We start from the raw sequence: 14,593 nt of genomic DNA, 5'->3' as shown, positions 1-14,593 counted from the left end.
TCTTGTTCTCACTTCACTATACGTGAGTATCTAATCATACACTGATTAAGATGCTCAAAAAAGTATCTTAATGTCTCAAAAGTAAAAAAAAAAAAAGGGGGGGGGGGGGGGAGAGTCTATAGAAAGGTAGTAAAACAAATTAACTTCAAAATATTTAGAAATCATTTTACCTACTTCTCTCCTAATTTAATGGAGTAATAGTGAAGTGGGTCACACAGCAAGATGAAGAGTATAGCTTATAGAACTGGGCTTCGGATATATATTTATTAAATGCAATAATATTAATTTGGGGAAAAAATAACAGAAGTAGAACAGAGAGACTAAATATTCTTCATCATCATCACTTCAATATGCCCATCTTCAGCCAAACACTGAATTAAATATGATACATAGAAGCTACTTATTGATTCTAAGTCTTGCAAGGAAAATCTCGAGTCCTGTGATGCCACAGCTGAAGTTCAGTAAGCTCTGCCTGGGACATTAGCAAACAGGCTCCACATCATCTACGAGAATCACAAATACAAAACCCACAGTATTCTGTATATCATTGTGATCACTTTGGGACTATGATGAGGCCTAGTTTCACCTTATCGAGATCACATCTGTACCTGCATTGGAATTGATAAATACCTCCCCATCAGCAGATTTGCTGTGTCAACAGTAACGCAAATATTAGCATTTGGATGGATGACTGACTTGTTAATTATTTCCCTGCATTGCACTACACTCAGATGGACTGCAGAACAGGCAGTTATGCTTTTCAGGCCTGTTGTTCATAACCAAAGCAATATATGAACAAAAATATTCATAAATGACACCTGTAAGTAAGCAGTTATCCAAAAGTCTGTGGAAGAGAATGCCTGCAAGTATGTAATATCTGTTTCTTTTAGAAGGGATTTGAGCAAAGTGTAGCTGTAAATACTATAGGACAGAAGATGAAAGAGCAAAGAAAACTTGGAGAGTTTATAGTAAGGAAAGAAAGGGAACAGGAGAAAAAGTACGTGTGAGGTTGTGAGTTTTGAAAATATCTAAAGATTTTGAAGCAGTAATCAAATTCTACTCTCCTGTTTTCTCTTTGACTCCCTTTTGTCCCACTGGATGGCACCTACACCCTGCTGAAAGGGTTAACTGGCTATTAATGCCTCCATTGCCTCCCAGTTGGCTCAGTATCAGCCCTGAGATTCCCCCACCCCAGCAGCAACTGAGGGCAGAATTCAGATTGCTCAGCTGTAGAGAAGAGTGTTAGAGAATCACAAGGGAGAGACTGAAATAGAATCACAGTAATCAGGGAGGATTCAGAGCTTAATCATATATAATCTCACTCGAAATCTGTCAATTCAGTAGTTATTATGCATGATTTCATGATAGTATTTATTTCTAATTACTGCCAGATGCTAAAAAGAAATGTAATTAAGGTGAACAGGCAAATAATGAAATAATTTGTTAGTGTAAGAAGGGAAGAACAAAACATCTAGGTTGTGAAAGGATCTAATATTGAAAAGCTGCTGTTACAAGGAGCAGGAAAGTGCACTGTCTTTATTCAGTGCTTATATGTATGTATTAACTTGGACTAGAAATGTCACTCTCTCACTCACCCCAACTAACATAAGTAAGAATGTTGAGGACTCAGACATAAAAAAAATATTTACCTATACATTTTTTACTGAAGAGCATCTGACGTGAAACAGCCATTTCTCCTGTTTAACTTTCCCTCGCAATGCAGACAGTGCATCTGACTCTTAGATCACCTCCATTTGAGTACCACCAGACTCCAGGGCAGTTCTGCAGCTCTTAGCTTTCCAACAGCTTTGTTAAGGGTGAAAGTCATTCAAGCTGCAGATTTCAGATCAGCCCTGGGGGCTGCTGTAGAGAATCACCCTGAAGAACCAGCAAAAAAAAACTCAGGGAATGCAGCCAAGCCTCAAAGGTATGATGAATCCATCTCCTTTTTTAAAAAAGTAGGGAAGGAGTTTCACAGAAGAATAATACAAAGCTCAATAGATGCCTTCTGCTGAAGACACTTCTCACAGTAGTTCTGTCCAAAGTAGTGCTGTTCAAATCCAAATTTGTTAATGATGTTATTTACACAGATGAAGTCTATTTTTCCCCTTGTCACTCAACATTTGCTAAAAGCAAGTCTAACTCTAGATACTTTGAGCATCCTGACCACAAATGACTTGAATTTCCTGATGCTGTTATTGATGCAAAATTAGTTACCTGTTTTTCCTGTAATTTCTTTAACTCAGAATGTGGACATTACAGTATACTGCATGGCTTTCAGAGCATTTCTAACTGACATATATGGCAGAAAGAACAATTCGGGACTGTGGATAATTAGATCTTAACTGTAGTTCAATTCATTTAGGTATTCACTGTTTCCAAACCAGAATACATCAGTGAGCTTTCTATCAGTGCCTTTCTTTCACCACTTTTTCCTTACTGTTTAGAGGACACAAACCGAAGTGGAGTACACAGAGCCAAACAGTCACTACCATTGTCTCACCACAATAATCAGTAACTACTGTGCAGGCAAAGCTCCCGTGCCTCTACAGACACAAATATCTTCAGCTTTTGCAACAAGCAGCTATCATGTTTGCAAGCACTACTCAAAGATACCTGCAGAGATGTACATCCTACTTTGCAGTGTGCTGATACCTATATATTTACATCTTGTTTACTAGGCAAAACAGACATTAACAAAGGCTCTACAGAAATACAAATAAGATATGCATCTATGCACACTATAATCACTACAAGGTTCATTATGCTATTTGTGGTTTTTTGGTTGTTTTAATTCTGCTAGGTACTTAGAGTGCCTTCTTCACCAAAGCAACTAACTTAGAATTTCAAGCTCAATAATAATTCCATTACTTTTTTTCAGTAGCTAACCAGCCAATTATGCTGCAGATGAAGGATGATCCTGTGATAGGGCCACTACATTTGGAATTAAAATTCAGTTTTATCTGTTACTACGCAGGATGGCCTACAGAAAGTTACTGCACGTTCTATTCTGCTTCTCCACAGAAAGACAATTTCCATCATGAGTGTAAACATATGAAAGGCTGTGAGTGATCCAGATGCTCTGTTGAGACAGCAGTATAATGAACAGATGCTTTTTCTAATTATTTTACACTTCTCTGAAATTTTGGGATAAACAGTTTGCTTCCAACAAGTACTGTTGGTTAGCCGTAAGAAAACTAAGCAACCGTTTTTTTCTCATCTGATTGATGTTAAATCTGTCAGAAACTGTGAGAGATTTTGACTGGAAACTTAATTCTGTATTTTAAGACTGCTTAACTAAGGAAGCTTGCCAGGCTTGTCAAAACAATTTGCTTCCTTCTGTTATTCAAGTACTGCTTGAAGTTGTCTTTATGACAATGCAGAAACCACTCCAGCACCCGTCAGTGCCCTTTACTGCCATGCTGCAGTAGACAACAGTCAGAAAGAGGAAACAAAAAGATGGTCAACCTCTGAAGAGCCCGAAAGCAAAGCAGAACACATCTTGGTGTGTCCCTGATCTTAACAGGGACATCAATGATTAAGATTTGGTTTAAAAAAAAAAAAAAAGAGACCTGGTAGCTTTTATAATGGGCGATGTGCATGAAATATCACAATAAAAGAGATCCAAAGGAAACTAATAACTTCACATATACAAATAACACATTACAGGATTCACCCAGTAAATCATTCATATTTTACCCAATTGAATGACTCCTCAATTCCTCTTCTTACAAGTAAAGTATTAGCTTGAAGCATGTAATTTACATTTTGGCACATCCACACTTAAGCCAATCAACATTAATCAACAAGAAAAGGTCTCAGTCCTGATATATTGTGACCTTCTTGTGAGCTTAACATTTTGGGTAATATACAGACTTCCTGGTTGCAGAATGCAACCAGTAACTATTCGTTTCAAAGGTTATGGCTGTCATGTATATTGGGTTATGCAAGCCTGTTGATTTGGATGAGATGTGCCAGTGATATCCATCATAACTTCTCCATGCGGAGTACAGCATAATACATATAAGAATTCAAATGGAGATTATCTTCAGCTCATCCATCGCATTTTTCTCTTACAAATAAAAGGATGATTTTAACTTCACTGAAAGCTGGTGTTTCAATGTAGGGAGGAAGTCACGTGCAGTCTGACAACAGTTCTAATCCCTGAGCAAAATCTTCTTGTAATGAAAACTATACTGCCCTTTAAAACCTTGGATCCATAGTCTCCAGGCTCTAAAACTAACAGGAACACTTTATGCAATGCGTGTAAATAGCAATCCACTCAACCTGCTCGTGTAGGGAATATATCTATATTCACTGCAATGACTGACATTTTTATTTCATTTTCCATGGAAAAAGCTCATCACTTTCTAAAGTATTAAATGTTAACTTCTCCAAGATGGTAACTCATAGTCTCGTCCAGATACCAGCCTAACATTCAGAAACAAATGCTACCATCCTCTCATATCTGCACACAGGGACAACTGAGTATATGAGATTCACCTCTATTACAGAGCTCACAATAATGCATGTTAACTTTCCTAAACAAATGTTTTCTTTAATGCACTAAGCACACGGTCTCATCGGAAATCTGGGGAAGAAACCCTGGATGTTGAGGATAAATGGCTCTAAGTAGTTCTAGAGTCAAATTTCTAAGCAAGTAATCAGTGTCACATCATACTCATTATTGTTGCTTTCCTTTTTTCTACTGATGTGATTAAAGTCTTCAATTTACACACACACACTGTGATTAAGTAAGGCACATAAGCATCTGTCTACTCAGCTATCCTTATCTTGCCAAAAGTAGAATTTATAATACCTTTCCTGAACATAGGTACATGCACTTCCCAACTGAGGAACCATCCTTTGAGGAGAGGCTGAGGACACGCTATTGAGTCCCAAGTGGTACTCCTGAGCTATGGAAGCATTGCTGTAGTCTCATCAAAGGAGCAGTCATTTGGCACCAGGAATTCAGTTTCCGTAAAGACTGCAGTAGAAAAGCAGTAATGACCAGGAAGAACTTAGCTACCCCAAGAATGGATTTAAGGAGAGGCATTCACAAAGCAGTACACAAGCACTAACAAATTACCACTAGCATTAGCGTTCCTTTCAAAAAAGTAAAAAAGTCACTTTTGCATGGGAACAGATTCTCCATCTATACATAAGCAGTCCCTGAATGAAAGCATTATTAGTCTAATGAATGTCATAAAATCATCCAAGAAAGAGGAGAAAAAGTTCCAAAACCAAACTTTCGTTTTCTGTCTCTTTTTACTAATCACTTCCTACAATGCTTTTTGGCAATGTTTCTATTGAATAGTTGGAGTATCACTATTTTAGCCTGTGCTTTCAGGAGAATTGCCTACAGAAATTTTACTCTTAAACTGAAATATTTACTCTTCTAATTCTTTTTCAAGCATAAACCCAGCCTAAATCTGGTTCTGATTTAAAAATATGCCCATAAGCAGACCTAAAACATGCACAGAATTGTTTACTATTTGCAGCTTCAGACAAAAGAAAGCAGTTTACAATAACCTTTGAATTTCCTTTGCTTGCAGTTTGCTGTCACCACATGCTTTATTTATGGTAGGCCTGAAATAAATACTGCAGGATCAGCCATCTTCTGGTGCTGCACAAGGAAAGGAAAGCTTTTAAATATTTACCATAAATCTCTCATAGTTTTGCAACTGCTACTTTCCATTTCACGACTAAAAAGGATTATTTAGCTCCTGATTTGCCAGCAAAAGGCAGTCAACTGTATACCAACATTGGCTTACCCTGGAAGGGGGGATGTTGTGTAAATGCATACCAGGCAGAGAAGGCCTGCACCTTCCCTGCTCCTCTGCAGCAACTCATGGTGACACCAAAGCAGGCATCTTCGGGTGTCACAGGAATGCCTATGCCAGCAGAATGATGTATGCTCATGTTACAGCATTTTCCAAAACTTAGTCAGTACATTTGGTGAATCCTTTCCAAGGAGGCTGATCAGATTCCTCGACTTAAGATCAAATGAATACTGTGGATGCTCCAGTGAAACATGTTGACAAATAATACCGTACTCACACATTGTATTTAATGTGAATTTTAAAAAGAAATCCATTTGTATCAATTAAAAATAGATTTTGCATGCATTTCATTTTTCATCTGTGAACTGAATGCAGCAGGACAATAAGCAGATGCCCCAGTTTCTGTGGGACAGCCAGCCAGTTGAAGATGAACTTTGACTGGCCTGGGACTAAAATGCCTGAGGGCAGCTGTGCAGCTCAAGTGACGGATCAGAAACAGATACTGTAAAATGACTGAGAACTGATCTCCAGTAAGGCACAAAAAGATTAGAAGCAGTTTCTTTTTCCACGGCAGTTCATTACCGAGTATGATCATAGCCTTCCATAGCATTGTCTACAGCACAGGAAGTACACTGCAGGATCTGGAGAGCTAAGCAGCCAAAAATTGACAATGAGCATTTGGAAAATGCAGCATTTCATTGAAAGTCTGAATTCTGACTACCTGATCAAACCCCTGGCACAACTGTCAAGATCTCCATCCAAGAAATCCCATGATATTGACAGAGTTTTGTGAAGGTCCAGTGAAAGCATACCTAGGCGAGGTGGTAAAAGGCAACTTTAACAGCAAGGTTAGGGAAGTAAGTGATCAGAAAACACTTGATATCTGCAGTTTCCTGAACCTATAATGAGATCTGCATGACAAACTCAGGCCAGCACTCCACACAAAACTCTCACTGAAGAGCTATGATAGTGTACACTGAGCAGTGCAAATTGATGGTACTTGAAGAAAAACTAAGTTCATATAGCCAGAGAAGTGCAGACTCTTTGTTTAGAGTAGGACAGGACAAATGAGCATTATTAATGCTTCCCTTCTGCTACATTTGATGTCTTGCAATTTGATATCCTGCACAAGTGCTGACACTATGTACATTTTTCTTGAAAATCAAACAAAAAAGAACCAGTTCTTCACCCTGAAAAAGAAACTCCAAGGGGAATTTAAGTGTGATAATCAAAGTGAGTAGCAGCAAACACTATCTGAACTGTCAGGATATAAACAACACTCATGAAACTTTCACAGTCAGGATCAATAAAAGGAAAGGCCATCGCTCTTGAGAGCCAATAGCCATTAGATAAGTAAATAGCTTTTGGTCTCAGAGTGCTTATATCTAGATTTCATGTTCCATTGCTTTTTCCTTGGCATTATAGACTAAACAAGCAAGTTTGCATTGATTCCAGAGCTACAACAACGAATCAAGCCATAGATCCTCTGGTAAGGAATTCCATGATCTTAATAAATATTTTGTAGAGCCATGTGACCACTAGACACCGATGTCCAAGACCACTGAAATTTACAGCTTCAGTTTTCCTATCACTACAGTCAATTGCTAACGCACATATATGCCTTTTCCATTTGAAAGGATTCCATGTTTTCAGACTTTAATGCACATCAGATAATTGAGTGTCCCATCTCAATCTGTACAGAAAGTAGACTTTTTCTGTCCACTTCATCACTAGTGACTGACCCAATATTTTGTGTTAACTAGCCTTTCTCTCACCAATGCAGTATTTTGTAAAATTGTTTTTGTTGAGATATCTAATGTAGATGTGAAACATAAGAATCCAATAGAAAAGCAAACAGGAGATCTACAATAAATTATCAGAAAGGATTTTCTTCAACTTGTAAGTAACTCAAAAGAATTTAGACAATCTTTCAAAAGATGCCATATGCATCTCCCTATCACTACAATACATTGAATTAGACAAAAAATGCTGGTGTGGGTCATAGAATGAGGATTCAACTACACACATCCAGGATAATGCCTTATGTTTTTAAAATACTGTAAGGCCTCAACAACTTCCAACTTTAGAACTGCCTTCTATCACATTTCTGTGAGGAAGTTTCCCCTTTTCGTGTTCAAATGTTTTCCTTTCCTGCAACAAAGCTAAACCTTGTTTTATCCTACCAGATGCAGAGGGGTCACTTTCACACTCACAGGTGCCAAATCATTAATAAAAATTCTCACTCTGGGGATGACAGATTCAACCCATGGAATCAGAACACTTACAATAGTTGTTTCTAAAACAGTCATTCATATATTAACCAAAAGTGTGTGTGTTCACATGGAAATATGTAAAAGAAACATCACTGTTGGACTTACTTTTATCAGGAGCGTGAATGAATAAGGAATTAAACCTGTATTTGGTTGGCTAAATTCAACACAGATTCATATAGCATATAAGCCATTTTGATATCTATAAAAATAAATGCTACTTGCTACAAGAATCACTACAGATTTTAGCTGTCCACCTCATATCTATACATTAGACACTTCAAATAAATTTAACAGGTAAAGATGAAACATAGTCCTTAGTCATGGGTTTCAGAGGACACCCTTGGGAACGCAAAGATTTTAACATATATCAACATACTTCTGAAGAGTGAGGCTCAGGTTGTAATTGGCTGACTTGATCTTGTTCTGAGCCTCTAAGTGAGTCATGCTGTCAGTATTGACTCCATCAATGGCTACCACAAGGTCCCCTTGATTCATCTGTGACTGTGCTGCCTTGCTGCCAGGGGTGATCTGTATGGGAGAAGAAAAGAAAAAAAGTCTTGTAAGTCATTCTGTGCATAGATTACTTCTACAGAACCTGTCCAGAATTGTAACAAAATGTTCCTCAACTGATGTAATTACTTTGTTAGTGTACATGTAGAACAACAAAATTTATGGAAATTAAACAAATACACTTAACTCACACTTCTGCAAATGTCCAGGATACTGCCTACTTATTACTAAGAAGCCACAATCTGTTGCATGTCTTAATTGTATTTTTCCTCCTAAAAGTCATTTTTCCCAAACTAATTAATTACACTGATCTGATAGAAAATGAATACATGTGAGGGACCTTGGACATACTTCATTTCCCTATAGTGAGCTTCATAGAAAATTTTTCTGCTTTACTTTTACACATGTAAAACTACAGTTCCATTACCAAGACACCACTACATACTCAACATAACCTCCATCAGCCTGTTGCACCTGGCAATCCAAAAATAAATAGGTAAAAGGTAAGCACTTTTAGAAATAAACTAGAATACTCCAACTGCAAATCCAACTACTGCAACAACAGTTCAGAAATTCTGGTTCCTCACTACGTCATCACACTGTGTTAGCTCCAGATGCCCCTAGGAACGTGGCTTCTTCAAGCAGGCAATATGCTGACCTGCATTTTACATAGCCCTCTCAGGTGCATCTGGGTGACATCGATACACTGCAGCTATAACAATCAGGAAGATCAGTGCAGTGGAATGGTGATAGAGGAGGTGTAATGACAAAGGGACTAACAACAGAAAGGTGTTGCAAAGAAAAAGGATAAGTGCTCACCCATCTCTGAAGATCTAGGCTCACAAGAGAAACTCCACAAGAGAGAAATCTCCAACCAGAGATCCTTCCCCAATGGCTGTCAGCCCTTAAATGGGGTCTAAGAGAGGTGCAGCCAGCCTCCACCCCTTCTGGTCACACAGCTGAATTGCCTTCACCTGTGTTCCCAGGGCTGAAAGGACTGAGTACTTTCCCCAGGTGCTCAGTCAGTGGTTCAGGCCATGACTCAACAGTTCCCATGTATGAAATTTCACTCCATTATTGAACTCCAACTAGAGAAGAGCCTTCAGATACCTTCAACCAGCTTTCAGGGAGCACATCAGATTTTTCCTTTGTTCTCTGCACTCAATATTTATAAGGTACAGATATAAGCTTCAGATCTTTGCAAATATTTTTTAAGATACCCACTTCCTTAATTTGCTCACTTAAAAAAAAAAAACAAAACACCACCACCACCACACCAAGGATAATATAAAGTGCTACAACCAATTCTGCAGTTGTCAACTCTTGTTCCTTCAGTACATAGTAAGCATAAACAATGTCTGATTGTAAGGTGAAATTCCCATGTGTAACATTCCTACGTCCCTATTCCAGGGTGAAACACATTGACTTCTATCAGTTTTTGATTCCTACTTCTTCCAGATCAAAAATTAGATGTTATAAAATAAAATATAAACATACTGTAGTTAACTACAACTGACATAGTATTAGAGACAAATTTAGAGGGAAGAGATAATCATGCTGGTTTCACTAACTAATGGGATATTTTCTGCTGAACATGTTTTAAGGAAACACTACCAAAATGATAAATGTGTTGGTCAGTAAAACCTGTAAAACAAAAATTCCTGGGCAAACTTGAATTTTTAAACTATAGCCATTGCATCAGCCTGCCTGAGGCTCAGAGCCACAGAAGAGTTATAGAAATAAAGTGATGAACATCACAGTCATGGCTTATAAATCAGGGTTCCTTTATTTTATAATGAAAGGAATTCGTAGCAATATCTTCATCTAAGTATAACAATAGCAACAAACTGTGCTGGATTCATTCGTACAGCTCTACTGTTCTAGTTCCCATTTTATGGGCCAGCACAGCATTGATGTCACCTACCCTCTAAAAATCAGGTTGTTCCAGTTTCACAGACAGATGTGAGAGCCTATGCAGGACTAGCGAGTATGGATCCAGTTCATTATATCATTCAGAATTGTATCAGGAGAGAATTAATATTTCCCCAATTCTTCCCACTAGCTAAGAAAAATACTACATAGATTACTTGTTTCCCTGTAGCTTTACATAGGAGGCACTGTTAAACTCTAAAAATCTCTATGAAATATCCATATCCAAATACCGAATTATACCTATTTTAGCTAGAAGCTAACAGGCTACTCTGGGAAACTTTGAAGCAAACCCAGAGTGTGCTGTTACAGAGGACACTGAGAACCTTCAGGATTTGCTGGGGACAAAATACCAGCGTACATATGGAGATACAGGAGAGCCAGATCTGAAGTGCTAAGGCACTTTCAAGACTATCTTGTTCCCATTTTTAAAGATCCAACAGAAAGGAATGGAATGCAAAGTGTTTATCTGTTGGCATGCTTCTTACTCTGAAAATTCAGCTCTAATCAGCCGTTTATTTATTAAGTGGTTGCAGACAGATCAATGTTTTTGTGAAATCTTCAGGACTTACTTTCTATTTAAAATGTTCTTTTAAAATATTTTTAAAATGAAGCATTAATGGCAACTGAACCTCAGGATTAGAGCAAAAATCCAGATCTATTTGTCTACACCATAAATTCTAGTTTATTGTCATCCCAGCTTTTCCTCTAATGGAGCATTACAAAAGTAATACTGAATATATAAATACTGTCTAGTTAAAATAGTTTTCATTTTGTCCGCTAATGCTTTTGTCTTAAAATGTAAGTAGGTAAAACCTAGACAGAGCTACTTCAGAAAACATTTGTAAGTCTTAACTCATTTGCTCTAGAAAGCACAGCTTTCAGTTGCCAGGTTTTGCAAGGGTCACAGCAAGATATTTGCCCCAGACTCAAGGTATAACTATAATATCTGTCAATTGATTAGAACAAAGTAAAATAATAATAAAAAAACAAATACCAAAAGAAACCAGGATACCACTGACAGTAAGACCTAATTTTAATTGCATTTCTTTAGCACCCCAAGCTCAAGAACAGACGTCATGTTGGAAAGTAAAGTATATTTCTCATCTCTCAGTAAAGCACAGAAACACTTGCTCAAGCTCTCAGAAGTTTCCAAAAAGATAGACATCTGACTTCCAATATCCCCTGCTTAAAACCCGAGGGCAGGCTAACGGTATCACATTTCCTTGAAGGCACTATAGAGAATTCTTACTACACTCTGTTGTGAGGAGAGTTGTATACTGGGTAAATATATAGCACAGCAGTGACAACTGTGCCCCCCAAAAAAGTCTGCACTGGGTTCAGAGTAAGGACCACCTCGCAGGAGCTCCGGGAGGTGGAATACAAAGTGCAGCTGCTGCACCACCTTGAGAGCAAGATGCGTTTCCTTGCAAGGCTCCTCAGCTCCACTCCAAAGGGGGAGAGGCAGGATCAGGCAGCATTTCAGTGACTGAGTGTTAAAATACTATCGGGAATGCTTGTATAAACAGAGAGATGGACATAGCTTCCTTACCACAAGGAATTCCTAATTTACAGACAGACAAAAATACATACAGAGGCCTACACAAGTGAGAAGGTGCTAATACAGCAGCTTGCAGCATTGGTCAGGGCCTCTTCTTTTCCTAGGACTTCAACTATGTCTGCCCTCTTCCTGACCCCAGCCCTCAAATCAACACATTACACCTTCCAATTCTTATTTAAGAAGATGTTTCACTAGCACTAGAAATATGCTAAGGCACTGGAAACAAATACCCTCTTCACCTCTGGATATGTATAAAAGAAGAAAATAATACAAGGAAACATTCAGTTCCACAGTTCAGCTGAAATTCAGAGACAGGACAAACTACCAGTTACAGGGAATGTAACACTTATTTCTACAAGAAAAGGAATGGACAGACTCTAAGGATCACTGGAAAATAAAGTCTGCAGAAAGCAGCATTTGAAGTCTCCCTCTTTTTACCACCATTTTATATAGATGTTTCCAGCAAATCTTCACAACCTTCTTAAGCACTGAGGCTCACAGTGCCTGAGAGCAGCAGGAGAGCCACCTCATTCTACCTGTAAAAGCATAACCCACTGAAAGGAGGAAATATTGAAATCTCAGTGTGGAGAAGCTAATAGTGAAGTGATGAACACCCAAATTAATCCAACTAGTTACCTCTAGACTGTAGGTATCAGTTCCTCTCCCATCTGCATTGTGAAAAAGTTAATTGAGGAATTTCATGTTTTGTTTCTTAAATGAGTAAGTTCCCACCCTTATCCCTACAGTAAATATGTAACAACTCCTAAGGGAAAAATAAATGATTTTCTTACAAAACAGAAGACAATTCTGGACAAGAAATGACAGCAAAGAAAATAAGTGAAATTCACTGAAGTAAGTCATCAGACAAATTCATAATTTCACCTTACACATTGCCAGAAGGCATGAGACAGGAGCAAAGAAACAGCCTAGATAACTCATCTCACACAGTAAGCATCCCACTATCTTTGATGATTGCTTTTATAACTTTCAAGGCCAAACGAGTGAGCTGAGCAAAATTGATTAATTGTAGAGAGAACCATAGTGTACTGGAGAATTGAAGTTCCTGCACACATGGATGTTCCATAGGGATGGAACACATCTCCTACAAGAACAGGCTGAGAGAGTTGGGGCTGTTCAGCCTGGAGAAGAGAAGGCTCTGAGATGACCTGATAGTGGCCTTTCAATATCCAAAGTGGAGCTACAGGAAAGGAGAAGACAGACTCTTTAGCAGGGTCTATTGCGATAGAACAAGGGGAAATGGTATCATCAAGCTTAAAGAGGGTAGGTTTGGGTTAGATATAAGAAGAAGTCTTTTACAGCGAGGGTGGTGAGGCACTGGAACAGGCTGTCTAGAGATGTGGATGCCCCATCCCTGGAGACTTTCAAGGCAAGTCTGGATATGGCCCTGGACAACCTGATCTATCCGTGATGTCTCTGTTTGTTGCAGGGGAGTTTGACCCGATGGCCCTCAGAGGTCCCTTCCAATTCTAAGGATTTTATGACCTGGCCCTGGGCTACCTATCTAGCTGTGGATGTCCCTGTTCACTGCAGGGAAGCTGGGCTAGATGGAATCATCAGTAGAGATATTGAACAGGACAGACCCCAGTATCGACTCCTGGGGAACACCACTCGTGACCGACTGCCAGCGGATTTAACTCCATCCACCACTGCTCTCTGGACCTGACCATCCAGTCAGTTCTTTACCCAGCAAAGAGTGCATCCATGCAAGCCATGGGCTGCCGGCTTCTCCAGGAGGACAGTGTGGGAGACAGTGTCAAAAGCTCTGTTGAAGTCTAGATGACCTTTAAAGGTCCCTTCTATCTCTAAGGATTCTATGATTGTGACAACACTAATCAAGCCTAGAGAAAATTTCCTTTTTGCAGCTACCATCTTCCAAATAAAATGTCTTATTGCTTTCCAATATACTACGAGGCTTTTAAAATAAAAGTAGGGTTTTTAAAATTTGTTTTTAATAGGAGAACAAAGCCCACCTTAAATGAATGCTCATGGGATCTGCAAAATATGCCATTGACATCTTGAAGAGTTTCTATTTATACTAAGCAAAGCTGAGCTGGCATGCTGCAGAGGCATGCTGAAGTGGCCTCTCAGGCTATGTTTCATCTCTAGTTAGGAGGGAAGGTTACAATACATGTGAGAACACCCAAAATAGCTTTAATCTACCTCTCTTGGATATCATGAGCCACAGTATCAGAAGCACAAAGATTTTGTGGGACATTCAGTCAAACACAGTTCAGAACACTATGGTCAGATCTTTACTGCAGAGCAGCAGAACTGCTATTAGCACTAGAGCCATCCAGTTTACCTCAGCCTGGAGATACGACAACATTATGGAATGACACCTGCATAATCAACACTAAATATTTTCTTCCTGCTTATTACTACCACAAGGCTCCTCAAAGACTGAGAAAACACTCTTCTAATCAAGATAAATAGACACAGGTGATAAAATAAACCAAACGTAAGACTTTCATCTGGGAAGTAAAAGGAAGCACATAGGCATTGTTTATAGGAAGAAA

General features: G+C 38.7%; 1 protein-coding gene across 6 annotated transcripts in view; it reads right to left on the bottom strand.

Moving 5' to 3' along the window:
- Positions 1–14,593, bottom strand: part of LDB3 (LIM domain binding 3) — a 120,883-nt gene that overhangs the window by 76,612 nt on the left and 29,678 nt on the right. For all 6 annotated transcript variants that reach the window (XM_040702318.2, XM_040702319.2, XM_040702320.2 and 3 more), the window contains exon 3: positions 8,433–8,584. In XM_040702318.2, coding sequence (XP_040558252.1) covers positions 8,433–8,584 — 152 coding nt within the window. The remainder of the gene's footprint in view (positions 1–8,432; positions 8,585–14,593) is intronic.

This window comes from Gallus gallus, chromosome 6 (genome assembly GCF_016699485.2).
Source record: "Gallus gallus isolate bGalGal1 chromosome 6, bGalGal1.mat.broiler.GRCg7b, whole genome shotgun sequence".
Lineage (NCBI taxonomy): Eukaryota > Metazoa > Chordata > Aves > Galliformes > Phasianidae > Gallus > Gallus gallus.
The sequence above is the reverse complement of the archived record's forward strand: the minus strand, read 5'-3'. Positions and strand labels throughout refer to the sequence as shown.